The 27,452-nt window shown below is 50.7% G+C and overlaps 2 protein-coding genes across 4 annotated transcripts in view; one reads left to right on the top strand and one right to left on the bottom strand.

Moving 5' to 3' along the window:
• The window catches only part of TNK2 (tyrosine kinase non receptor 2), a 97,455-nt gene extending 77,536 nt beyond the window's left edge, over positions 1 to 19,919 (bottom strand). The window contains exons 1-2 of one of the 3 annotated variants that reach the window (XM_082223957.1): positions 18,753 to 19,919; positions 9,275 to 9,543 (exon numbers count right to left, since the gene is read on the bottom strand). In XM_082223957.1, the coding sequence (XP_082080083.1) occupies positions 9,275 to 9,298 (24 nt within the window). In that variant the 5' untranslated portion in view covers positions 9,299 to 9,543; positions 18,753 to 19,919. Of the gene's footprint in view, positions 1 to 3,536; positions 3,682 to 9,274; positions 9,544 to 18,752 lie in introns of those variants that run through there. The other 2 variants (XM_082223958.1, XM_082223959.1) reach the window with 2 other exon arrangements.
• LOC309532935 (uncharacterized protein) overlaps positions 1 to 27,452 on the top strand; it is a 317,735-nt gene that overhangs the window by 56,624 nt on the left and 233,659 nt on the right. The gene's annotated exons all lie outside the window — the stretch shown is intronic.

Below are 27,452 nucleotides of genomic sequence, written 5' to 3'. Positions count from 1 at the left end.
CTTCCATACATCACTACTGGGAAAACCATAGCTTTTACTATACGGACCTTTGTTGGCAAGGTGATGTCTCTGCTTTTTAAGATGCTGTCTAGGTTTGTCATTGCTTTTCTCCCAAGAAGCAGGCGTCTTTTAATTTTGTGACTGCTGTCACCATCAGCAGTGATAATGGAGCCCAAGAAGGTAAAATCTCTCACTGGCTCCACCGACTAAACCACAACAAATGCTTGGTCTCTGGTCGGCAGCCCTTCCTCCCTAGACCTCAACAGAGGCTCCCCAGTTCAGATTCTCCTTCTCAAACAGAAGTGGGAAACCGAGACCTGTGCAATGTCAGGACAAGCCAGGCCAGTGACCTCACCAGAGCTACTAGACCTTGTAAGCAGGTTGAAGAAAGCAGGTCATGAGTTGACTTCCCCCCACAGGCTGTTCCACGATGCAGAAGGCAACATAACTCTGCACCCTGATGTCACTGCGCATTGCAGAGGCCGTGGCTCAGTGGAAGAGGATGTGCTTTGCATGCAGAAGGTCCCAGGTCCAATTCCTGGCATCTCTAGATGAGGATAAGGGAGATCCAGTTCAAAAACCTGCAGAGCGGCTGCCAGTCAGTGTTGGCAACACTGATCTGGGTGGACCAAAGGTCTGACTCCATATATAAGGCAGTTTCCTCTGCTTCCTATATTCCCTGCCCTGCATGCCACACTACTGTCTGCCCCTGGCAGTGGGCAGGGAAATGCACATCCAGGAGACATAAAACGGTTAGCACATTTGCAAAGCTAAGCAGGGTCCGGTATAGTTTCGAATTGGATGGGAGACCGCATGTTGAGATCCTGCAATGCAGGGGGTTGGGCTGGATGACCCCCAGGGTCCCTTCCAGTTCCACTATGATTCTATCACTCAGAGCTGCTGCAGACATGACAAAAATCCCTCTTACAAAAGGCCCTTCCATATACTTAAAGTGAGGAATTGTGAGTATCAGCGATTGGAATGTAGAATTTGCATTGTATTTCTTGAGCTCTTTCTGTAAGCGGCCTAGGGATTTCTGTTGAAGTATCAAGTGACATATGCGTGTGTTAAACATACATACATGGAAATGGAAATACGAAAAAAATAATTAAAAGGTTTCCTTCACAGGTATGAAATGACCATGTCAGAAATTGTATGCGACTACTATACAGTGGAGGGACACAGGTGGTGCTGTGGGTTAAACCACAGAGCCTAGGACTTGCCGATCATAAGGTCGCGGTTCGAAACCCCGCGACGGGGTGAGCTCCTGTTGCTCGGTCCCTGCTCCTGCCCACCTAGCAGTTCAAAAGCACGTCAAAGTGCAAGTTAGATAAATAGGTACCGCTCCGGCGGGAAGGTAAACAGCGTTTCCGTGCGCTGCTCTGGTTCGTCAGAAGCGGCTTCGTCATGCTGGCCACATGACCCAGAAGCTGTCTGTGGACAAACACCGTCTCCCTCGGTCAATAAAGCGAGATGAGCGCCGCAACCCCAGAGTCGGTCACGACTGGACCTAATGGTCAGGGGTCCCTTTACCTTTTTACTGTACAGTGGTACCTTGGTTTTCTAACGTAATCTGTTCCGGAAGACCGTTGGAGTTCTGAAATGTTCGAAAACTGAAAACTCAATAGCCTCAGGATCCTGCACTCAGAGGAAGCTGTGGGGCATGTTCGACTTCCGAGGCACGTTAGAAAACCGAAGCATTTACTTCCGGGTGTACAGCGTTCGGAAACCGAAATGTTCATCAACGGAGACGTTTGAAAACCGAGGTACCACTTTATATGCTTTCTGGTTTCCCACAAGAGGCATCTGGTTCTGCCCCTGTGAGGACAGGATGCTGGACTTGATGGGCCATTGGCCTGATCCAGTAGCTGCTTCTCATGTGAGTAATTACCACACCTGACAAGCACGTGGAGATCTGCTTCCAGTGTGTATTCGCACTGTGGCCTCACAGGGCAGGGCTGCTCATTTGTACCCATTGCAAAACAAACCTTAAAACTCTCTGCTGTCATCACACACATGGCAGGGCATGAGGCTCCTGACATGGGAGCAACAGCTGAGCAGGCCTGCGTAATGCAATCTCACTCCGAGTCAGACCATTGGTCCCTCGGTAATGTCTACACGGACTGGCAGAGGCTCTCCAAGGTTTCAGACCTAGGGGACATTCCCAGCCCGACCTGGAGATCCCAGAGAAGGCCCTGGGGCCTTCAGTATGTTTCCGAGCACAATTCAAAGTGTTGGTGCTGATCTTTAAAGTCCTAAACGGCCTCGGTCCAGTATGCCTGAAGGAGCGTCTCCACCCCCATCGTTCTGCCCGCACACTGAGGTCCAGCGCCGAGGGCCTTCTGGCGGTTCCCTCACTGTGAGAAGCGAGGTTACAGGGGACCAGGCAGAGGGCCTTCTTGGTGGTGGCACCTGCCCTATGGAACTCCCTCCCACCAGATGTCAAAGAGAACAAGAACTACCAAACTTTTAGAAGACATCTAAAGGGAAGCTTTTAATGTTTAATAGGTTATTGTATTTTAGTGTTTTGTTGGAAGCCGCCCAGAGTGGCTGGGGAAACCCAGCCAGATGGGCGGGGTATAAATAATAATAATAATAATAATAATAATAATAATAATAATAATAATAATATAATGACGATACTAATAATGATGATGACACACTTGGCCGAGGGGGGGCAGGGGGAGAGGAGGGGGAGACACAGTCCTGAAAGGCGCACAGCAAGTCTATGGAGCAAGCAACCTTTGAAACAGAAGCTGAGACGTTTGTAGCTGCTAATCCCCATCCCTTCTCAGTGCAAACAAACACCCGTCAGTCACATGTGCCACGAGGGAACCCCGGGCGCACGCAATTTCCGATGCTGAAGCGTAAGAAATGCATTACACACCAAGGGACCGTTTTCAGCATCATTCCACAGAAAGAAAGAAGAGGCCAACCGGGTCAAATAAGCGATAAATCACGTTTCCACAGAAGTATCACTCACACAAACTGAAAACGCATGTTTCCTGTTACACAAACACACACGCGAGATTTTTTGAAGCGTCAAACTGAACGTCAGAGAAGCCCTCTCCAGACCCTGGAAGCATGCAGCCAGTCACTAAAACCACCTAGTTATTACAACAAGTGATTAGCAAAAACACAGGAAACGTTGCTTTAACGCCTCCCTTTTGCTCGCTGCGCTAATGAACAAATACACACATGCAATATAGATCTTATTGACCTAGGAAAAGACAACCCAGTTCCCACTAAGGAACAAAAGCCCCAGTGGACTGTTCTCAGTCCTGCCCTCCCTGAAGGTGGGCATTTGGCTTTGCAGCCTTCTGGGCCCTGGCAGTGAAGTCTCAGGGTCTGCATTTAGTCGCCTCAGGGGTTTCAACCTCATCGCAAGCGGCCTGGGGCCCACCGGAGAGCTTGAAAAACAAAAGTTCTCTGCCCCAGCTGCTTTGAAATCGCACTTCCAGCAACTCCCGGGCGCTGCTGCCAGCCTCCCACATCCCCCAGGGGCATCAGGGGCGGCTCCTGGAGTCGGTACTCACCTCCTGCATCTCTTCCGGAGGGATGCCTTAAGGCTCAGGTGGCTGGTTGCCCATCGCCAACATCTGGCCAGGAGTTTTGCTCTGTCTCTCTCTCTCTCTCTCTGCCTCCCTCTCTGCCAGCCAGGCTGCCTCCCTCCCAATTGGCCAGCCAGTCACATGACCATGACTTCACCCATCTTGGCATGCAGAGAGGAAGGTGACCATTCACTCGTTAGCCCTGGCGTCAGAGTTTCAGTGACAGGCTCCCATTCACCAGGGAGACGCACCGGTCCGGGTGGTTGGCTTCCTTGGAAAGTCATGCTGACAGCCTCAGACGAAGAAGTTGAAGAAGAAAAGGGATTCGCGCAACACACAGCCTCCAGGCTCCCGTAAATTCCGGAGAGTCTGGCAGGCGCTCCAAGGTGAATCCGGTGCATCTCCCATCCCTCAGATTCAACCGCCAGGAAGATTCTCCGCCAGGAAGACCCTCCTGCCATCAGGAATGCCAGCTGCTGGCACCAAAAGCCCACCCTGCGCCAGAAGACTTGGGACTTCACCTGATCCTCAAATTCTTTGGAGGGGTCAGGGACGAGAGATGAACTATTGCCAGATGTTATTGATAAGGAAGTCCTGTGCTGCTTTTATTATCTATATTTCAATAGTGGTGTGGGTTTTTAAAAAATATCATTTCAATTCTATTGTAGTTTAATTACTTTTTAGCTGGGCAACCCAGACAGATGGGTGGAGTGCAAATTATATTATAATAATAATAATAATAATAATAATAATAATAATAATAATTTTACTTTTTGTCTTTAATTGGTGTTGTTTTAATCTGTGTGAGCAGCCTGTGGGGAAAAGGCACACAGATATATCTATTTATATCTATTTTGCGCACGTGCAGGTCACGACTCAGAGCTTCTGCGCATGTGCAAAGCGCAATTTAGTGCTTCTGCGCATGCGCGACCACCAAAACCTGGAAGTAACCCATTCCAGTACTTCTGGGTTTTGGCGGTCTGTAACCCGAAAAAACACAACCTGAAGTGTCTGTAACCCGAGGTATGACTGTAATGACCTCACAATGGATAGACTTCCTTCCACACAAACCCCAGCCCAATAGTTATGGGGCATTAATGGCTGCAGAGCGGGACTTTGGTCTGATCCATGGGGTCTCCCCTAATGTTCTTAGGCTCTCATATTTACCCTCACCACTGCAAATCCCTCCCATATGGCAAATGCAATGTCTTCTGCTGCTGCTGCCACCCCAACCCTGCAGTGGGGGAGGATTTGGGCAAATAAACAGCCAAAGCCTGTTTTGCCTCGAGTCGGGCGACCCCGAGCCGTGCTCTCGGATTGCAGCTTGACTTCTGCCCCTCCTTTCTCGCATCGTGGGTACCCTCTTCCCATTTTCACAGCTGCCATCAGGGTCGGGAAGAGCCCCTCCTCATTTTTAAGATATCCACACACACCCTTATTTTTCCAAAGGCAGCTGGCATAAATCGAAGGCCACTCATCTGAACCATAATAAAAACAACAACCGCTGCTACTAACCAGGAAATGCCTAGCAACATTGCCCTGTCGCTTGCCTTAAGGTGAGGCTCGGTAGCTTAATGGGTGTGCATTTGTGTGTTTGTGCGAGAGAGTAAGAGGAACAGAGCATGCCTCCCAGACCGTATTCGCAAGGGGGATTCAAGTGTGAGCCAGAAACATCAGGAAGCAATTTCTGACAGGCAGAACTGTTCAGCAGGGGAACAGAGTCTCTCGGGAGGTTCTGGGGTCTCCTTCCTGAGAGGATTACAAGCAGAAGTTGTTTGGCCACCAGGGATTCTGTAGCCGTGATTCCTGCGTGGCAGGGGGTCAGACTAGATAACTCTGGGGGGTCCCTTTCCAACTCTACAGTTCTCTGTTCCCATGTAAACGCTACACAAGCAAATCAGGTTCAGCGCTTGGATCAGAACAAACGCTCAAGAAAGATCAGACATACTTCCACCTCTGCATCCATTTGTTGTGTGAAAATCAGGAGGAATGCTGAATAAACAGGTCACCTGTGGGTGCTCAGAAGGATAGCATCTAACGTCCAGAGCCTCTCAGCCAGCAGGGCTGAAACCTTTCGGAGAGTTTCTGCCAGCTGAGAAGTGGGGCAGGAAATTTTCCAGCGCTTTGTTTTCCCGTGGAAAATTTCCCGTTTCGTAAGTTCATCCGTTAATTACGGTGAACGGGTGCCAGCTGCAAACAGATATTACGCAAGCTTGGCCGTTTCGTAGCTTTCGGCCTCCTTTACTCAATGCATCCAAAAAATGGGTCTAATTTGCATAGGAAGTTCTCCCAGAAAACATTCCGGGTCAACTTTCCCCAGAAAACCGACAACACAGGCTGTCAGTGGAGATAGAGAGAGTTTGGCTAGAGGGAGATATGGGGGGCATATGGCCCTCCCAGCAGACTCCACTGTTGGACTCCAATTCCCATCATCCGCAGCCGGCATGGCCATTGGCCAGGGATGAGGCGAGGAGTAGCTGAGCTTCACCTGAGGGATACCAGGTTCCCTATCATTGGCATAAACGCAGATAAGATTCACTGTTTGTATAAGGCAGGTTAATATCTTGGCAGTGAAATACAAAAATTGAAGGTCTTATATATATAATAAATGTTCATAAATTTACCAAGCAAACACGTACATAAATATATAAACCACATGTCTGAAGCAGCACAGGAAAACAGCCCTGAAACCATTTTGACTCCCAAACTGACCAGATGATTTCTCTGCAAGGTGAAGGAAAATGGAAAAGCCTCCCCATTGACTTTTCCTTCACAAATCCTGTCTTAAGGGTATGTCTGTGTATGACAATTGAGAAGCACTGGCCTGTGAGCACTCTAAATGGAGAACAGCCTTGACCAAACGTGTCATGGGCTTTGAAGACACTCGAACTCAGGACGCAAGGGAGAAACGTGCTAAGAGGAAGGCACGCTTGGCAAATCCACACCATGATCAACTCCCGCCCAGAAACCAATGTCCCCACTGTGGAAGGATGTGTGGATCCAGAATTGGCCTCCACAGTCACTTACGGACTCATTGTTAAAACCGTGTTTATGGAAGACAATCTTACTCAGCTACTCAGTACTCAGTTACTCAGTGATCACCAAAGAAGAACATGTGTATTCCTATAGTGCCCTCTAGTGGCAAGCGGGTAGGGGCGTGGGTGGCGCTGTGGGTTAAACCACACAGCCTAGGACTTGTCGATCAGAAGGTCGGCGGTTCGAATCCCCACGACTGGGTGAGCTCCCGTTGCTTGGTCCCTGCTCCTGCCAACCTAGCAGTTCGAAAGCACGTCAAAGTGCAAGTAGATAAATAGGTACCACTCCAGCAGGAAGGTAAACGGCGTTTCCATGTGCTGCTCTGGTTCGCCAGAAGCGGCTTAGTCCTGCTGGCCGCATGACCCGGAAGCTGTACGCCGGCTCCCTCAGCCTGTAAAGCGAGATGAGTGATGCAACCCCAGAGTCGTCCGCGACTGGACCTAATGGTCAGGGGTCCCTTTACCCTTTACTAGTGGCAAGCTGGAGTGAGCAGAGAGTGCAGGACGTCTTCCTGGAAATTGTTTTGAATACCAGTTGCTGGAAACAGTGGCAGTGATGTTGTGCTCAAATCCTGCTTGGGGGCTTCTGGTTGGCCACTGAGAAAACAGGATGCTGGAGTAATAAGGCCATTGGCCTGATCCAGCTAAAGGGTTTTTCTCCCACCCTCTGTAATCCTGTCCCTCCCCATTCTCTGTGCCTGCTGCTGTTGAGTCTGAGCAGGGAGAAAGAGTGACCTTTCAAGCCATGCATCTTGGGTTTTATAGGAATTATTCTCTCTCTGCTGGTGTGCATAACATGGAGAGATGAAACCTGCTTTTTCGAGGGGCCCCTCTTGCGCACAGCAGCGATGCCCATAAAATGCCCCTTTCTTTGTCCCCAATTCCCCATGGAGTGGGGAGAAAGAAACAGTTTGCTAGCTCCATGCTTGGTGCTTTGGGAAATGACGGGAAACATTGTCCCTTGAGCAGCGCAATGTGCAAGGGATTTTGGACAGGTGGGTGGGGCAATTCACCTGTCAATTATGTGACATCATCATGAGCGTGTGTCACTGCCATATGGGTCCTGCCCACCAGTCGCATTCTGCCCATAATGCTGATCCTAATTAGCATCTGACTCGCAAAACCAAAAAGAGGTCTCCCCCCTTTATGTAGGCAATGCTGAGCCGCTGAGTACCAGATAAGGCACCTCCTTCATTTTGGGGGGGTTGGGCTAGATGATCCCCGGGGTCCCTTCCAACTCTACAGTTCTATGATTCCTAAGTTCCCAAGAGATGGAGCAATGAGCTGGGGAGGCCAGGTTTCAAATGCCACCCCTGCTGGGCAGAGATCAAATGAGTCTTGAGCAAGCCTGCTTAAACTTTCATTTTCTGCCAGCCGCAATGACACGTTTCCTGAAAACGGCTTGCACACTCAGGAAGCCACTTGTTCAATTCACCACCCGGTTAGATGCCATGCTCAGAAACATACGCAGCAGCCTATGTACTTAAAGGTAAAGGTACCCCTGACCATTAGGTCCAGTCGCGGACAACTCTGGGGTTGCGGCACTCATCTTGCTTTATTGGCCGAGGGAGCTGGTGTACAGCTTCCAGGTCATGTGGCCAGCATGACTAAGCCGCTTCTGGCGAACCAGAGCAGCACACGGAAACGCCATTTACCTTCCTGCTGGAACGGTACCTACCGTATTTTTTGCTCTATAAGACTCACTTTTTCCCTCCTAAAAAGTAAGGGGAAATGTGTGTGCGTCTTATGGAGCGAATGCAGGCTGCGCGGCTATCCCAGAAGCCAGAACAGCAAGAGGGATTGCTACTTTCACTGTGCAGCGATCCCTCTTGCTGTTCTGGCTTCTGAGATTCAGAATTTTTTTTTCTTGTTCTCCTCCTCCAAAAACTAGGCGCGTCTTGTGGTCTGGTGCGTCTTATAGAGCGAAAAATACGGTATTTATCTACTTGCACTTTGATGGGCTTTTGAACTGCTAGGTTGGCAGGAGCAGGGACCGAGCAACGGGAGTTCACCCCGTCGCGGGGATTCGAACCACCGACCTTCTGATTGGCAAGCCCTAGGCTCTGTGATTTAGACCACAGCGCCACCCGCGTCCCCCAGCCTATGTACTTATTCGCCAGTTAAAACAAGAAATAAATAAAACTTTAGAAGTCTTAACTCTGCACTATCCAATTCCATCCAGAAAAAAGCCATTGAAAGAATTTTTCTATTAAGAAAAACCTAGATGCTACCTAGCAGTTCCAGGTCCGATGGTCTCAACTTAGAGGACGCGCTAAAATCTCGGGAGGGAGGAAATAAGCTCCTGGTTCTCAGCGAGGCGGAAATCCTGTGTCTGGGCTGTGCAACTTCAGAGCAAGTGGTGTGTGTGGCGGAATCCCTCCCCAAAGAAAGCTAACACACCAGGGAAACATTTAGCCTAGAATCCTTCTCCCTGCTAAACAATCACCTGAACCTGCTTTTAAAAAATAAATTAAAAAGATATCAGGTCCTGAAGATGAGTTTCCACCGTAACCATGTCCGGACTTTTCTTAAACGCAGCTGGTCTTTATTGTACAACCTGGAAAGTCAACGCTGATCAGTCCTAGGCTAGATAGCCTAAGCTTGCAATCCTATGTGCAGCTACTTAGAAGCCCATGAAGCTCAGCAAGGCTTACTTCTGAGTAAACTCGCCTATGATTGTTTACCTACCTGAGGCTGTGTTATTTGGGTCATCTTCTGTCTCCCAATCCCAGTGTTTCCTTTCTCTCCAGGAGGCTCTGGAAGAGAAGCGTCAGTCCTTTGGTTCTCCACCTTCCCTTATGACTTGCTTCTTCTCCCTCAAGAAAGGATCGACCTGGAGCAGGAGATCTACTGAGAGGGTGACCCAGCTGCTTCAGACGGTTAGGGTCTCCCTCAGGCAGAGGATCCCAGGATCCCAGGTGTCACAGGGTGGTCCATGGAGGTGGGTCACACCCAAACTGCAAGAGGATGGAGAAGACAGGCGTCAGTCGCCAGAGGTTTCCTGTCTGGAGCTGCAAGGGTTTGAGGCAGAACAAGAAGAAGCTTCAGCAAAATATGGGGTTTCGTATTTAATAAAATTAGAGAATCGGAGGCCTGACTCTCTGCCGTGCTCTGTGACACTTTAAAGCTTGGAGTCCTCAGTTTTCTCCTTCCCCAATAATTCTTCCCAGTCTTGGTTTCCTGTTTTCTACACAGATAAGTTGGCCCCTGTTTCCCCCTTCCATGACAAATGGCCATCTCTCAGGGATGCTTTCGTTGCGATTCCTGCAACTGAAGCTAAGCAGGGTCTGGTGTGGTTTCAAATTGGGTGGGGGACCTGCCATGTTGAGATTCCTGCATTGCAGGGGGTTGGGCTAGATGACCGCCGGGGTCCCTTCCAACGCCACAATTCTGAGATTCTAGGATATGCGCCCACTCAGCCACTCTGGTCTGTGGAACTTGCATTGCTACAAGGGCCACGTCCTACCCATTTCACTGCATTGCAAGGTCCCAAATGCTGCAAGCGTTTCCTCGTGGGGGAGCCGCTCAATCATTTGGTTGGCCTGATCCGAGTCACACAGATGCCCAGCCACAGCCTAGCGACTGTCTTCCCCAGCCAACTCTCAGGCAAGGTCAGGATCCGCCCCCCCCCCCGCACTTGGGTACAGCTAAAGGGAAAAGCCGGTGCTTCCTTGGCCTGCCAAGAACAACAGAGTTATTGTTGCTAATGGGGGATGCTGCTGTGTGATTTCTCGTGAGTAGAGCAGCCCAGACCTGTAGTAGGGCAGATTTCCCACGCCCCTGTCGCTCCATCCCCTTCCTCCGCCTGCCAGTAGCTCTGCTTGGGAACATTTCGGGAGGGCTGGTCCCTGGAGGACAGGAAAACACTCCACTCCAAACAACACCCAGCAAAAACAGCTATTCCCAGGGCGATACGAGACGATGATCTTTATTGTCTTTGTCCCATACAGTACAACGAAATTGAAAAAATCTACACCAGACATTCAAAAACCAACAAGCCTGCTATCCCACCTATCCCCACCTGGTTAGTCCCCTAAAAACTCTGATACCCCATTTTTAAATATAATATACTCCCATAGATACTCCTTATACTGCATTTAAAACCAAAATTGCATTTGGATAGAAACTGTTTGTCAGGCGGCTAGTCCTAGTCTTTACAACCCTGTGGGACGCAGGTGGTGGTGGGTTAAACCACAGAGCGTAGGACTTGCCGATCAGAAGGTCGGCGGTTCGAATCCCCACATCGGGGTGAGCTCCCGTTGCTCGGTCCCTGCTCCTGCCAACATAGCAGTTCGAAAGCACGTCAAAGTGCAAGTAGATAAATAGGTACCACTCCAGCGGGAAGGTAAACGGCATTTCCGTGCGCTGCTCTGGTTCGCCAGAAGCGGCTTAGTCCTGCTGGCCACATGACCCGGAAGCTGTGGACAAATGCCGGCTCCCTCGGCCAGTAAAGCAAGATGAGCACCGCAACCCCAGAGTCTTTTTTGTCAATGGAGATTATTATTATTATTATTATTATTATTATTATTATTATTATTAATCTCATTTCTATACCGTTTTATATTTGAAGGGAACAAATTCAAAGCCGTTTAGCACCCCTTAAAACATCAAATAAAACAATCCAAACTCAAAGCTTCAAGGGAAATATTCCATCTCTTTTTGCTTTCCCCAGTTGCCAACCCAGCACCCGGAGATTTCCATGCGGCCGCAACTGGGTCTGTGCCAGTCACAAAACGCACCTGGCTGGTTTCTAACCCTGATCTGAACCTGGGACTTTCTGCCGGTGAGCCACGACCCTTCCCCAAACCCCCTTCCCCCAGCACAGCCAATGCCCCCAGATGACCCTAAGCCCCCCCCCACTGCCTCCTGCAACTTTGGTTATCAGCAGAGAGTGGGAGAGAGCGATTAGTGGGACAGAACAGAACAACCCAATGCCGTTATCGTCAGGGCCTTTTCCTCCCTCGCTGATTGTTTCTTTCCAAGCATCCGGGCCAGGCGGGGGCCCTGCCCAAAGCCTGGACAGAATGGGCTCAGCCGAAGATAAGGCTCAGCCTTCCCAGGCCTTGGGGTGCCCTCTAGATGTTGGGGCTGCCAAACCCATCAGCCCCAGTAGCCAACCTGGCCAATGGGTCAGGGAGGACAGCAGACATGGCGCAGGAGCATGGGCAGGGCACCAGCTTGGGGAAGGCTAACTCAGAGTGCCATCAAGAATTCTTATTCAGTGGTTCCTTGGGTTGAGAACTTAATTTGTTCCGGAGGTCTGTTCTTAACCTGAAACTGGGGTAGCAGAGTCTGTAACCTGAAGCGTATGTAACCAGAAGCGTTTGTAACCCGAGGTACTACAGGTACCACTGTATGTTCGTAATGTTGTACAACGCCCTGGGATCTTTGGATAAAGGGCGGTATATAAATTGAATAAATAATAACATTAATTTCAAGATAATGTGTTAGGAGTAACAAAACAGAGCGCAGCTCAAACCCCTGTCCCAATATCATCTGCACCAGCCTTCCCAACCTGCTGCCCCCAAGATGTTGTTCAGCTGCAGCTCCCATCGCCCTTCACCACTGGCCAGCCTGGCTGATGCCCATCTACATCTGGACGGCAACATCTGGTTGGTCTCCTCCAACGAACCACGGCTCTCTAGCGCCGTTGGAAAAGAGCCTTTCCATTCCTGCTGCCCTGGCCTCCTTGGGCAGGGTACATATTCTACATTATTATTATTATTATTATTATTATTGTTGTTGTTGTTGTTGTTGTTGTTGTTGTCATTCCTAGCCCTATTCGGTGGGCCAATGGCCTGATCCAAAAGGCACTTCTTACATTGTTGCAAGGCCTTCGGGAATTATGCCGAGGGCAGCAAATGGCACGGTTTTGCACAGATCACAATCCACCCCACAATCTTTTGTCGAACCCCAATGGGCAAGTTCTGGTTTTGCAGGGCTTACCGTATTTTTCGCTCTATAAGATGCACTTTTTTCCCTTCAAAAATAAAGGGGAAATGTGTGTGTGTCTTATGGAGCGAATGCAGGCTCCTTGGCTTCAGCAAAAGCAACGCGAAGCCTCCAAAGCGCAGAGGGAGAGCTCCCCCCGCGCTCCGGAGGCTTCGAGTTGCTTTCGCTGAAGCCACCTGAAGCCCCCGGAGCGCAGAGGGAACTCCCGCTGCGCTCCGGGGGCTTCAGGCAGCTATCCGAAGCCTTCGGAGCGCAGTAGGAGTTCCCGCTGTGCTCCGAAGACTTGCGGATAGCGGCCTGAAGCCTGGAGAGCGAGACGGGTCGGTGCACACCGATCCCTCTTGCTCTCCAGGATTCGCTTCGCTGGAGAGGTGCTGCACAGTTTTCCCTCTCTGCGCAGCGCCCCTTCAGCGAAGCGGGAGGAGAAATGGAAGGGGCTCCGTTTCTCCTGCCGCTTCGCTGAAGGGGCGCTGAGCGGAGAGGGGGAGAATTTTTTTCCCCTGTTCTCCCCCTCCTATGGTCCAGTGCGTCCTATAGAGCGAAAAATACGATAGTTGTGATCCTCTGTCCTGACTGCTCCTCCTGCATTGCACTTTTCCTTGGCAGAACGGCACCCAAAAAAACCTCCCCCTTTGTGCCATTTCTGGACCCCCGAAATGAGAAGCTCCCCTGCCAGCAATCTGCCTCTCCTGGGTCAGATTAGGGAGGCTCAGCAAAGTCGCTCAGCACTTTCTCAGGCACAGCCGCCTCCGACCGCCTGCCTGGATGTGGCCCAGAGCACGGAAGGGGAAACAAAGGGAGGAAAAGAAAAGAGAATGGAGAGGAAATGCTTTGGGGCACCATCTGCACAACATCTGGAGACCCAGGAGAACAGAAGGGCTCTGATCAACAGGAACCATGTGTCCCCCTCCCCACACAACATGTCCCAGTGGCGCCACGTTGGGTGGGATGTGGGCTTGTGCGAGGCCAAAGCACATTGCTGTGGGGGGAAGAAAAGCAGGCTTAGAATCATAGAGTTGTAGGCTGTGAAGGGATCCCCAAGGGTCATCCATCCCAACCCCCCTGCAATGCAAGGAATCTCAGCTCATGGCAGGTGGCCATCCGAGCTCTGCTTAAAAACCTCCAAGGAAGGAGAGGCGCTTCCAGGCTTCTCACTGTGGGATGTGAAACACAAGAGCAGTCAAGTACAACATTCCTAGAGTGAACATGTTTACACATGGGGAGGAATGTTTATCCAGCCAGCAGGTCAACTTCCTGTTTCCTTCTGGGCTGGGAGAGACTTCCTCTGCATGTGACTAGAGGTGGGCGTGGCCTCACCTGTGCAGGTAACGACAAAAGCACAGGGCAGGGCAGCCATCTCTCTCTCTTTGACTACATGCATCGAAGAAGCAACATCTGCTTAGCCAAAGATGCTCTCTTGGCCTCCAGCCAAAGGGACTGTCTCCTTATGAGATAGTTTCCAGGTGTATGTTACTTTTCTAAGCTATGTCTGCCTTCTGGGATCCTATTGTGAACAGAATGATGTGTGAGTAAACCTTTTTATACTTTTGTAGAAGACTGTTACATGCCTTATCTTTTATGAGGGAATAAGGGGGAAATACCAGAACAGTTATTATAGAGGCTATAGAGCATCCGCTGTGAGTTTAAAAAGGGGAATGTTACTCTGCTAAATTGTGGAATTTGTTTACACAAGTTGGAAAGGCTATAATCAGGCAATATATCCTCTCCTGCATCCCTGAACATTGCCACACTATTTCACGGGTGGGATTCTAGCACAAACTAGCAAACCTTTCTGGAAACTAAGCCATGCGACAAAGTCCCCCCCCCCCGATATTTTGGCGGGGAGGCTGGTAAAATTCAGGCTAGGCAATGTTTCTGTTAGGAGGATTTGTAGCTGTTTGACCATCCGAAAGCGTGCTCATCAAGGGGTCTTCATCACCCTGGGGAGAAAGTGACAAGTGGGGTGCTACAGGGTGTTGTTCGACACTGTTATATAACTGAAGGAATTCAGGGGAAACCCATCCGATTTGCAGATGACACCAAACTGGGAGGGCTGGCTAATTAATACCTGAGAAAATAGGATCAGGCTGACCTTAATCGATTGCAGAATTGGGCCACATGTAACAAAATGGATTTAAATAGAGACATGTGTCAGGTTCTGTACTTAGGCAGGAAGAACCAGGTGCGCAAATGCAGTGGACACTCGGGTTGTGAACGTGATCCGTGCAGGAAGCACGTCCTCAACCCGCAGCGCAGCATCTGCGCATGTGTGGATTGCGATTCGCGTTTCTGCGCATGCGCGACTGCCGAAACCCGGGAGTAACCCATTCTGGTACTTCCGGGTTCGGCATGATGCGCAACCCGAAATTGCGCAACCCGAAGTGTCTGTAACCCGAGGTATGACTATATAGGACAGGAGACAGAAGAACGTGTGAAAAGGATCTAGAGGTCTTGGTGGACCACAAGCTTAGCTTGAGTCAACAGTGTGATGCAGCAGCAAAAAAGTCTAATGCTATTCTAGGCTGCATTAACAGAAGACTAGTGTCCAGATCAAGGGAAGTCATAGTCCCTCTCTATCCTGCCTTGGTCAGACCACACCTGGAATACTGTGTCCAATTCTGGGCACCACAATTTAAGAAGGATGCTGACAAGCTGGAAGGTGTCCAGAGGAGGGCAACCAAGATGATCAAGGGCCTGGAAACCAAGCCTTATGAGGAGTGGTTGAAGGAGCTGGGTATGTTTAGCCTGGAAAAGAGGAGACTGAGAGGAGATACGATAGACATCTTCAAATATCTTGAGGGCTGTCACATGGAGGAGGGAGGAAACTTGTTTTCTCCTGCTCTGGAGGGTAGGACTCGAACCCATGGCTTCAAGTTGCAAGAAAGGAGATACAGACTAAACATCAGGAAGAACTTTCTGACAAAATAAAAAAATTCCTTCCAGTAGCACCTTAAAGGTAAAGGAAAAGGGACCCCTGACCATTAGATCCAGTCGCAGATGACTCTGGGGTTGCGGCGCTCATCTCGCTTTATTGGCCGAGGGAGCCAGCGTACAGCTTCCAGGTCATGTGGCCAGCATGACTAAGCTGCTTCTGGCAAACCAGAGCAGCGCACGGAAACGCCGTTTACCTTTCCGCTGGAGCAGTACCTATTTATCCACTTGCACTTTGATGTGCTTCCGGACTGCTAGATTGGCAGGAGTAGGGACCGAGCAACGGGAGCTCACCCCGTCGTGGGGATTTGAACCGTCAACCTTCTGATCGGCAAGTCCTAGGCTCTGTGGTTTAACCCACAGTGCCACCCGCGTGAGTCACCTTAGAGACCAACTAAGTTTGTTATTGGTATGAGCTTTCGTGTGCATGTGCTACTTCAGAACTTTCTGACAGTTAAGAGCTCCTCAGTAGAGGAACAGACTGGTCTGTCCTTCCTCGGGGGGTTTTAAGAAGAGACTGGGTGGCAGTCTGCCAGGGATTCTTCAGGTGTGATTCCTGTATTACAGGGGGTTGGTCTAGATGTCCCTCGGGGTCCCTTCCAAATTCTCTGAATCTATTCCCCAAGCCACAGGTCCTAATCCTCCCTCTGCCCTTTCCGCCAAGGGCACAAGGCAGCTCAAGAGGCCAGGCAGCTGGGTCAACCTGGGAGCTAAATGCAGGAATTTAATCCATCCCACAACTGAACTCTCAGGAAGGCAGCGTGACTGCCAAGCCATTTACAAGGGCATAGCGGCTCTGAAGAGCTCGCGCCAGCTCCCACCTTCGCTCACTGCAAGAGCCATCACAGAACTGACCTCCCCACAGGCAAGACGCTGACAGGCTACATCGGAAGTCACAAGAGCAGGGTGACTGGGCCCGGAACTGGGACACCCCAAATCTAAGACACTTAAAGAAAACCCAAATAAAATCTGTACCAGGGACAACAAAATTCTCGACTCTTAGTGAAGCAGCCACCTGCTCTTTTTGTTATTTTAATTGCACAAAACAATGAGGACTAACCACTTGACTTTTCTCCCTTTTTAATTTCAACCTGAAGCTTATGCCAAAGTCCAAAATCCACAGGAACAAGAGACCTACTGCCCTTTATCGATTGCCAGTTGACAGGGGTTTTGTGCAAATACAGTTCAGGCAACTCTCTCTCCCACTTGAAAAAATAAAAGAGAGGCAAAGACTGGGGTGCTTTAGTTGAGATTCCTGCATTTCCTTCCAACTCTACAACTCTATGAAATCTTGAGATTGCCTCCAAATTGCAAGAGTTTAAACTGGCCCCTCGACCCAATTTGCACAGTCAAACACAGGACAAGGCAGTTCATCATAGCGTCTTCAAATGCCATCCCTGTTCATGTGTGAAGTAGGGAGAGATGTCTCTGGTTTTCACTCGAGAGCCAGTGTGGTGTAGTGGTTAAGAGCGGTAGATTCGTAATCTGGGGAACCGGGTTCGCTTCCCCACTCCTCCACATGCAGCTGCTGAATGACCTTGGGCCAGTCACACTTCTCTGAAGTCTCTCAGCCCCACTCACCTCACAGAGTGTTTGTTGTGGGGGAGGAAGGGAAAGGAGAAAGTTAGCCACTTTGAGACTCCTTAAAGGGAGTGAAAGGTGGGATATCAAATCCAAATCCAAAACTCTTTTCATACTGGAAACGGAGCCTGCTGAGAAGGAGGCAAACTGCCCTGCTTTGGGGGGGGGGGAGAACAGGGAAAGCAGGGGGAGAGCAATCACACCTAGTTTGGTCCTGTGGTTTGGCTCGCTTGCTTGAGTGCTCCGGAGCGATCAGTACCCAGGAATCCTCCTTCGCTACAGAGCAAGGAGCTACCGGTATAGCCACACGCTCTTCAGGGGGGAATCTGCAAGCATTTCACAGAATCGTAGAATTGCAGATTTGGAAGACACCCAAATGGTTATCCAGTCCAATGAAACGGGGGAATCACAGCATTTTATGCTACGCAGGCAGGGTACTTGGGACTGGCGCATCCCAAATCTAAGATCCATACAGAAAAGGAAACCTGTACCAGAGACAGCCAAATTCTCTTAGCAGAGCAGCCACATGTTGCCGATGTTGAATTGTGTGTAATGGGGACCAACAACTTTTTTCTCATTCCAGTTACAGATAGGTAGCCGTGTTGGTCTGCCATAGTCAAAATAAAAAAATTCCTTCCAGTAGCACCTTAAAGACCAACTAAGTTAGTTCTTGGGATGAGCTTTCGTGTGCATGCACACTTCTTCAGATACACTGAAACAGAAGTTGCCAGATCCTTCTATATAGTGAGAAGGTGGGGAGGGGTATTACTCAGAAGGGTGGTGGGAATGGGAGATTGGCAGATAGCTGAGATAGCTCCCATTCCCACCACCCTTCTGAGTAATACCCCTCCCCACCTTCTCACTATATAGAAGGGTCCGGCAACTTCTGTTTCAGTGTATCTGAAGGAGTGTGCATGCACACGAAAGCTCATACCAAGAACTAACTTAGTTGGTCTTTAAGGTGCTACTGGAAGGATTTTTTTTATTTTCTCATTCCAGTTTCAAACGGAAGCTCATGCCAAAAGCCAAATTCTGAAGGGGCCGGTTTGTGCAGCTCTTGACAGGTCTGAAATCAGCATCTTCATCTACCAGCCTGCCCAGAAGAAGCCCACCCTCGTGCCCCTTCCCCAACCTGGTGCCCACCTCAGATGTTTCTGGCTATGACTTCCCCCCAGTCTGCTTTCTGCTACCCAATGCAACACCCTCTGTGGACACCACAAATCTGCCTCTACAAAGCAGTACAATTATCTGTTCCAAGACAGAACTGTTTATGAGAGAAGAGAAGCGGTTTGTGGGTGGGTGGGGGGTTAGGAGGAGATACAGGGCCTGTTCATCCCCCTTGCAGATTATTTGTTAGCATGAGATGTTCTTCCGTACTGTTATAATCCACAGAAATTCAGAGAGCTTTCCAAACCCTCCTTTTACAAGTGGTTTACAAGGTCTGCAGTTTTTGCGCTCGTGTTGCAAACCGTGGAGCCAACATTTCATAAAATATCATTTAAAAGCACCTCACAGGAACCCACTTCCTTCCTCAACAGGCTCTAGATATGGCTTCAGTCAGTCCGATCTGACCGACGCAACCTTCAGATCAGAGTATAGTGAGCGATTGCCTGTTGCCTGAACACACAAGACAAGGAACTCTACACAACAGGGGGTGGGTTATTAGCCCCCCCCCGAATCTCCCCACCAGCATTTCACTTACCAACCAAAGCCTCTGCCTTCGCTTGCGGCCCTTTATCTCCTTGTCCTGCCATGGGGATCCCACATCTGCTCTCCAGCAGAGAGAGGAACAAATTCCAGAAATTGCAGTGTGCACACTCTGGGCTGTTTTGCTGGGCTGGCCAGCTGCCGCTGCTGCTGATCTTACACGCCAGGAGGCCCGAGCGAGTGTTGTTGACACACGCAGACAACCTCTCTCGGTTGCTTTGGCTGCTGCACACTGGCAGGGACAATGCGCTCTCTCGTGGCCGCACACTGCCAAGGCGGCTGCTCAGGTAGAGCTGCTGCTGTTAATCCGGCAAACAGCAAGATAACATTGTTGTGGCTTTCCAGAGACACAGGCAGAGACACAGGCAGCTGTTAGACGGCCAGGCTGGCAGGTCGCACACTGCGCAGAACTCCACGTGAGGAGGACATCAGGAGCAGCTGCGGCAATCCACAGGACCACACAGGGATGCTGTACATCAGGGCTGAGGTTTACTGCCCATCGCGAGGCCCCCCTGCTCTCTTTTGCATGGCACACCGCTGGGAGTTTGCAGAGCCAAGATCTCTGGCGGAGAAAGAGGCTGCTGATGGAGCGATCCAGATACAAGCAGAGGGGCGAACAAGGCGTTGGTGATGCACCGCAAGGGCTTAAGACTTCATGCAACTTCTAGGAATTTGAAGGGATTTGTGTTTCCGCAGGGAAGACGATCCTGCAGTAAGTTCAGTCCATACAGAAGGAGGAGGAAACGCACACAAAACAGCTTGCAATACACAGTGTTAAAACTTGGAGCGGAAAGGATGCACAGAAGGCCAGGAACGAGCCGGGAAAGCTGCGCAAAGAGGCTTGCGGATGAGAGAAAGGCGATGGCAAGGGTCATCGAGCCCAACCGGTGCCTGTTCAGGCAGGACCTCTCAGCAGCCTCTGCCACAACGGAACGGATTCTGCCCCCTTTGCAGCAGATCCAGGGTCCTTTTGGCAGGGAAAGCCGAGAGCTGATTGAGCTTTCAGGGTCTGCTGGCCTGGATCTTCTGGGAAGGGGGGGGTCCTTTCCTTGGCAGCACCTTCCTAGCCCTGCAGGGGCTGCCGCCTGCCCACGTTCCCTTGCCCTTCTTGCAGCCCCCAGCCCAAGCCGCCCAGCTCCTGCCGCTGCTCCTGCACCCCCCGCCTCAGCCCCCCCACCTCCTGCACCCCCTGGCCCAAGCCCCCTTCCTGCCAGGCCGAGTGCTGCACCGCCTGCCGGACCTCCTGCCCCAAGGGCTCAAGGCCTGGCGCCGGGCTCACATCCCGCTCGCCATAGGGCTGGTGCTGGCCCCCCAGGCCCACCTCCTGGCCCAAGCCGGCCCGCCCCTCCTGCTCCTGGCGGCCCCCCAGGCTCGGGCCTTCCTCCTCCTGGCCTGCCTGGCCCAGTCCCTGCTCCTCCAGCAAGCCTGCTCCACGCGGACCCCCAAGCAGCTCCCCCTGCTCCCCCTTCTCCTCCCAGACCTCCCCCAAAGGCGGGTGCTCCTCTTCCACCCCACAGCGCTCTGGCCGCTGGCCAGCTGACCCCTCCTGCACTCCAGCGCCCCTTGCCAGCCGCCTCTCGCCTGCCCACTGCACCTGCCCAGGTGGCTCCTGGGGGGTCCTCACTCGCCTCTCCCCCACCCCACTCTGCAGCCACTCCTCGCCCTCCTCCTGCTCAGCCCCAAGGCCCCCCAGCCAAGGGCCTCCCCCTGCCCACCCCCCAAGGGTCTCTCCTCTCCCCCTGGCCTGAGTCTGCTCCTGAACCCCACAACGCAGCACTTCCTCCTGCACCCCCGCCCCCAAAGCCTCCTCCTGGACCCCCACCGCCAAGCCCCACGCCTCCTGGACCCCCTGCCCCAGTCCCAGCGCCTCCTGCTGGCAGCAAAACCCTCGCCTGGCCCGCACCTCCGGCCGCCGGATGGCTCAAGGGGGAGCCGGCTCACCCCACCGAATGGTCACCTTGGCACACTTGACCCCTTCTTCTCCAGCCCCACAAACTCCCTCTCCTGCTCTGCCACCTGCGCCCCGAAGTCTCCCCAACCTCCTCCTCTTCCTTTCCCCGACCGGCCCCCCGGGCGCTCCGTCCGGCCCGCCTCTCCACTAGTCCACCTTGACGCCTGCAAAGCGCCCTCCTTCCTCCTCCAAGCTCCCCTTCTAAGAGTCCCCCCGCAAAAAAACAGCCTCTTTCCCTCCCCCCCAAAAAAGTACCCCCAAATTTTAAAAAATCAACTTTTCCCCCGCGATCGCCTTTGCCAGCAGCCCCTTCCTCACTTTCCCGGCGCGCCCGAGCGTCGCCCTCCCCGCCCGGCCGCGGCCTCTGCGCCACCCGGCCCGGCTCGGCTGGCCAAAGTCGCCCGGAGCGTGGGTCGCCTTGTTCCCTTCGCGCTTCGCTCCGCCTCCGCCGCCTCCCTTAAAGGAGCCTCGGCTCTGCAAAACAAAGGAAAGGGGAAAGTGGGGGGCCGCAGGGCGGGCGGGCAAGGGAGGGGGGTCCGATCACGGAAAGTGGGGGTGTCGAGGGCCAGGGAGAGGAAGGAGAGGGGCTGGCTCAAGGGGTCTCTCTGCGCCTCTCTTCTGCGCCCAGGGCGCACCGAGGCGGCCCGGGGAGAGCTGGAAGGAAGGGGTTAACGTGAGTTTGTGCCCATAAGGAGCGGGTGGGGGTGGCAAACCTCCCCCATTCATTAAGTCACTGCCCGGGTTATGTAACAGGCGGCGATGACTGCGCAGACCGTCGGGACAGGCGAAGGGCGAGCCCCCGGAGGAGGAGGCGGCGGCGGCGCCAGGCCGGAGTGGTCCAGCCGTTCCTGCATCCCCGCATCCTCCGGCCCCAGCGAGACGCGCACTTGGGGCAAGTCGCCCCCCGCCCACTCCCACCCCCCAGGATGATGCCGACGGGGAAGTTTTTGCCTGGCCGCCAATAGCTAACGGCTCTTTGGGTTTTGGATCCAGATTTCAAAGGCTGAGGGAGACCTTAAGGGGTTTGGGGACACGTCTTAAAAGGGGCTGGGGGAGCTCTCCATCCAGGCGTGAAACGGCGGCCTCCAACGGTCAGACCGCAAAAGTTTCGATTCACCCAGGATGACCTTTCCTGCCCTGTGTATTTTATTACATCTACGGTTTTTAACGTCTTGCTTTTAATCGCTATTTTTAAAATTGATATTTTATATTGCTGTATTTTAGGTAAACTGCTTAGAGGCTGTTTGTTTTTCATAGAACACTATATTATTTATTTGATACATTATATCCTGTGCTCCCCTACCCTAAAGGCAGCAAACAGCAATATAATTTTTTTTAAAAGTTTTTTTAAAAAAACAATTCCAATCCCGTAGCAGCCTGGAAAATATCTCAGCCTTGCTAAATAAACATAGATACCTGTTTCAATTCGCATCTCACAAACATGAATAGTTTTCAAGTTGGGGGTGGGGAGGTCTTTAGGGAGGGGGAGTTGATAGATAGATAGATAGATAGATAGATAGATAGATAGATAGATGGGTAGGCAGGTAGATAGTCAGTCTCAGTTCACATGTGATGATTCCTGAAGAACACCAGCCTCTCTGGCCAACTCAGGGAACAGTCCTATACTGAACAAGTCATCCATTTGCCACCCTCTTGCCTTCTAGATGTGGTTGGGCTCAAGACCCCCATCAGCCCCATCCAGAAGAGAACAATTACCAGGAATGGTGGGGGTTATAGTCCTCCATCACCGGAAGGGTCAAAGGTCACCCATCCTTGATCTAGATGATCTTGCCCCATAATGCCAATTTTAGATAGATAGATAGATAGATTCTTTATTGTCATTACACTAGTGCAGCATTGCACAAGTGCAACGAAATTGGATGCCAACCCTTAAAAACAACAAAAACAAAACAACAGCAACAACCAACAACCACCTTCCAGCCACACCCACACCCACAATTTTATTCCAGGCATTTCCAAAGAACTCTACAGACACGATGACTAAAAGCTTTCGGCGCAGTCCAGCAGACGTTCTCCAGTCCTGGTTGAAATGAAGGGGACTCGAACAGAATGACTAGTGTGCTCTCGCACAGCTCTCATTCATTTTAATTAGGCTTGTGCAGGTGATCTTCCCATTGGAGCATGCCCATTTCGCTTTTACAAAAACACCCCAGACTTCACAGCTTTAGGCTTGTGTGCACATTATCTCTTGCACTGTCTCCAGTGTGCTCCAATCACTGGTGTTTGAAGCCAAGTTTCGCATGACATTATCCGTAATCCACATCAGTCCTATAGTTGCTTGAAGAATACTCTTGTTGGGTATGTTTTCCTTCAAACTGGCTTGCCTCCGAGTTGAAAAGGTAAGCCACATTCCCTTGGCAGTTAAGCTGATGTGTGTGCATTTGAGACAGCTGTTCTACATGCCTAGATGACAGCTTTATGAATAGGAGTATGGTGGGGTTGCAGGTTTGGGGAAACCAAACAGGTCACGCGCATCAGGTGAAGACATCCCCGTCCCGCTCTCCAGTGTGCATAACATTTTGCAAATGCAACTTTAAATGCGCTTCGTTTTAAGCCACTAATGTTTACATAGCCTGAGTGATACGCCGTAAGGCTTTCCATAGAACTGCAGGTGGATTGAAAAGCCTTGAGTGTTGCTCTTTGCCTCTGTTATGGAATTTCTCACAAAGAGGAGGCATTTATTGCAACAGCCTCTGACTCCCTAAGGGGGAAAAAACCAGAGCAGGAATGATCTCATTTCTGTGCCCAGACTTGCATCTGCTGTACGGATGGAACCTGAACCGTCTCATTCAATAACTTAATCTGGTCCCGCTGCTCCAGACGTTTGGCTGCAAATCAGTCCAATTCCCTGGAAAGCACCTCCTCCTGTGCTGAAAGGGTGGCTTTTTTTTTTTTTTGCTAAACTGGCACAGCAGGTGTTCTTCCATATCCTAAATCTGTCCCCTACTCTTAATCCTTATGTGTTGCAAATCAGGGTATCAGATTCCTCCTCTGCCCTCCTTGTCTCTTTCTAGCTCTTCTGTGTGACGTCACTCAGTGGCACTTACACAACTGTCTAGGTTTGCATGCATGCACCCCTCTGTGGGCCTGCACCCCTCTTTAGAGACAAAGACAAAATGGGATGCCAACTAAACACGACCAATTTCAGCTGCGCAGCTAAATTAACAAAAGGTTTTTGTGTGATATATTATTTACAATCTGTCTGTTCTGTGCCTATCGCTCCTCAGTTTCATAGGGTAACCCCCAAGGTATCTGCTTGTTGCTAAGGTTTATGATCCAGCTTTCAAACAAGTTGGTTCAGGAGACCTAAACAATATATTATTTCAAAGTGCAGTGAAATGACTAATGCGTAAACATAAATTCAGTGCAGCATGTCTCTTAAAGCAGCATGAAAATAATGCATGCAAAGAGAGAATTAAACAGATCGACAAAGGTTTTAAGAAGCCCTCACCTGGCACTGGGAAGACATCAGAGTGGGTGCCAGGTGAGCCTGTTCGGGGAGATTTTTCCAAATCCAGGGGCCACCACCAAAAAGACCCTTTCCCTGGTAACCACCCATTGGAGCTCAGATGGCACGGGTAATCAGAAAAGGACTCTGGCGGTGATATCAGAGTACAGGCAAGCACATGCGGAGGCAGGTAATCCTTCAGATATTTTGGCCCCAAACCAGGAAGATCACTTTGATGAGGACCCAGTCCTACGAAGTTGTTTTGAGTGCTCTTTGTGAGCCAGGGAACAGGTCATAGCACAGTGGGGGGAGGGGATCTCTTTGAAGGCAGAAGGTCATAGGTCCACGCCCTGAGCTCTCCAGGTAAGGCTTGGAAATGCTCCTGCCTAAAACCCTGCCGAGCTGCGGCCGGTCAGTGCATTGTAGACAATGCTGATGGATCAATGGTCTGACTCTGTATTAGGCAACTTCCTCTGTTCCTTCTCCATAGTCACACCCTGACAGCAGAATGCCCTCCTCCCAGAGTCTTGGGTGGCTATAACCCTTGTGAGCTCCTGTTGCCTGGTCAAACCTTTTCTCTCAGGCCTGGTGTTAGCTGGTACCAAGATTATATTCTGATTTATTGCTCTTTTACTTGGCATGGTTTAACTTTGTTTTATTATACTGCATTCGTATTTTTATCTATAAAATTGTTTATCTGCCACTGCTCATTTGAAAAAATTATCAAGGTGGTTTATAGCAAATTGTACAAGTTAAAATCAGAAATCAGCTAACTATTGTGGATAGATGTATTCTTATTTCCTGAATGAACCTGCTCTGCACCCACCTTGGGAATTTTTGCCTGGCTGGAAAATATCATTGAACTCTGATAATGCCTGCTCGCCTGGAAGCAAAACAGAGAGGGGTGTGTGGATGTGTGTAGAAACTACCCTTCTGCACAAATGTAAACTTCGTGTTCATTGCTCTGTCTGTTTTTCCTTCTGCCCCCTTCCCCAGCATGCAGCCCCCAGAAAGTTGCTCAAAAGGGAATGAGGCCCTCAGATTGAAAGAAAAGGTTATCCACCAGAGCCTTGCAGTAGGGAGATTGCACAAAAAGGCTCCCCCTCCCAATGCCTTGGGGTCAAAGGCACCACTAGCAAACCCAACCACGGATAATTTATTTTCACCTGGAAAATAACCTCACAAGGTTGTTGTGAAGATGAAATGGGGAGGAACAGAACCGTGTACAACGTTTTGAGATACTTGGAAGTTAAAGTTGGCATATAAATGTAATAATAATAATAGTAATAATTACACATTTCCCCTTTGCAAATGCCTTAACTTTTTGCCAAAAGTGGGGAAATGTTCCTGTGAGCAGTGCTGCAGTGCCATCTACAGGACAAAGGGTGTTAGAACATGGCGCTCTTTTCTCTTTCGTCTGTGCAAAGCACCTTCTACAACTGGGAAACAGACTAGGAGCCCTAGATCAGGTGCCCTCTTAGTCTGCTCCACAGACAACTCCTCTCAAAGTTTCATCTCTTTGTGATCCCCAAATGTGTCGCTGCCAGGAGTACTGTCGGACTAGACAACCTTCCCCAAACTGGCGCCCTCGAGATATTTTGGACTACAACTCGTAGCATACAGACTGGCTGGCTAGTGGGAATCACAGTGCAAAGCGTTTGCAAGACATCAACTTAGTAAGGTTACTGCAAAAAAAATAAGCATGGGTTTACTCCAATTTTAAAACAGCTGCACTGGCTGGCAGTTCATTTCGAGGCCCAGTTTAAAGTCCTCATGTTAGATTAAATGACCCAAGCCCTGAATACTAGAAAGACTCCCCCCTTCCCTACAGACCCTTTTGGGTGCTAAGATCAGCAGAGGGTGCCCTCTCAATTATTTAATTTCATTCATTCCATTTTGATCCCACCTTCTTCTCCAAGCAGTGCAAGGCGCTGCAGCTGGTCTTCCGCTCCTGTATTTCCCCCAACAACCCTGGGAAGTAGGCTAGCCTGAGCAGCAGTGATCACCCCAAGGTCACCCAGCAAGCTTCCTAGCCAAGTGTGGATTTGAATCCTGACACTCTTAACTACTACGCCACACTGGATTGTTTCACCATGCTCAGACGTTTGGGTCTGGAGACCCCTAAGTCGTGGAACTCCCTCCCGCCAGAGGTGGATCTGGCAGAGCTCCTAGAGGATGAAGAAGATACAACTAATTACTGCTTGAGGTGTACGTTCTTAGGAGCCACCCGATTCCTGTGTAAGTTGTTTTGAACTGATTTTAATACTGTTTTGAACTGTGCTTTAATTGTTCTAACCTGCCCTGGGACCTTAGGGGGAAGGGTGAGTATTAAATCATAGCAATGGTATATGGGCATGGCTTAGAAGCTATGCCAGGATGTGGGGCAGAGCAGCAGTGGAAGGCAAACCGGTATCTTTCCATTCCAAACATTTCACAATCCCTTTTCCCCGTCGAGTGTAAAAACTGAGAGCTGGGGCAAATCTAGTCTCACCTTCCAGACCCAAGTCCTGCAAGTTGAACGCACGTTGCCTCAGGCCTCCCCACAGTCCTAAGGAGTCCCTTTTGACGTCTCCACGCCCTGTGATCTAGCCTGTCAGATCTCAGATTTGGAGCAAGGCACAGAGGAGCAATACGGCTTGGCACATTGGGCCGCAACTACCCTAAATCCGCCAGAAGGGGCTCTGCGAGGCTGGAGATGGCTCTGGGCTGCTACACCGTCTGTTCGATAGCTGCGAAGGTTGTACGTGCAGTCTGTGCTGCTGGTGTGCGAGACACAGCCAGCTCAGGACAGGATCACAGCTCCTTTTATACCAACAGCTGCTCCAGATGCCGATGCAAAGGAGGGAAATGTCACACTGCAAGCCGGAAAAGGGACCTTTCGTTTACATGTTGTGTTGACCCAAGTCCGATTCGAAAACCAAACACCGCCTTAGCATGAGGTTGCAAAAGAGAAATCAGTTTGCCGTTGACAAGGCAGAGGTAGGGAAGGCAGAGGGGCACGTCCTGTTCTTTGCACAACCAGCCGTTGTGCAAGACTGGGCCTGTCCTCCTCTGCCTGATCATGGCGCTGCCTTGAGAAGGTGGGTCTGCCAAACACTTTGCTTGCCAGGAGCATCATCTTAGCCTGCTGAGACACTCTCAGCCCACATACAGGCCCCAAAACATTTGGCTAGTAAACAGGGGGCCTTGCTCCCAGGGGCACATGAGTAACTCACTCACACGCCTTCTTCTGCAGGATGGATAATTTGGAAAGCATCTTGGCTCTCAGTCCTGGG

Source organism: Podarcis vaucheri, assembly GCF_965113315.1.
Source record: "Podarcis vaucheri genome assembly, chromosome: 5".
Lineage (NCBI taxonomy): Eukaryota > Metazoa > Chordata > Lepidosauria > Squamata > Lacertidae > Podarcis > Podarcis vaucheri.
The sequence above is the reverse complement of the archived record's forward strand: the minus strand, read 5'-3'. Positions and strand labels throughout refer to the sequence as shown.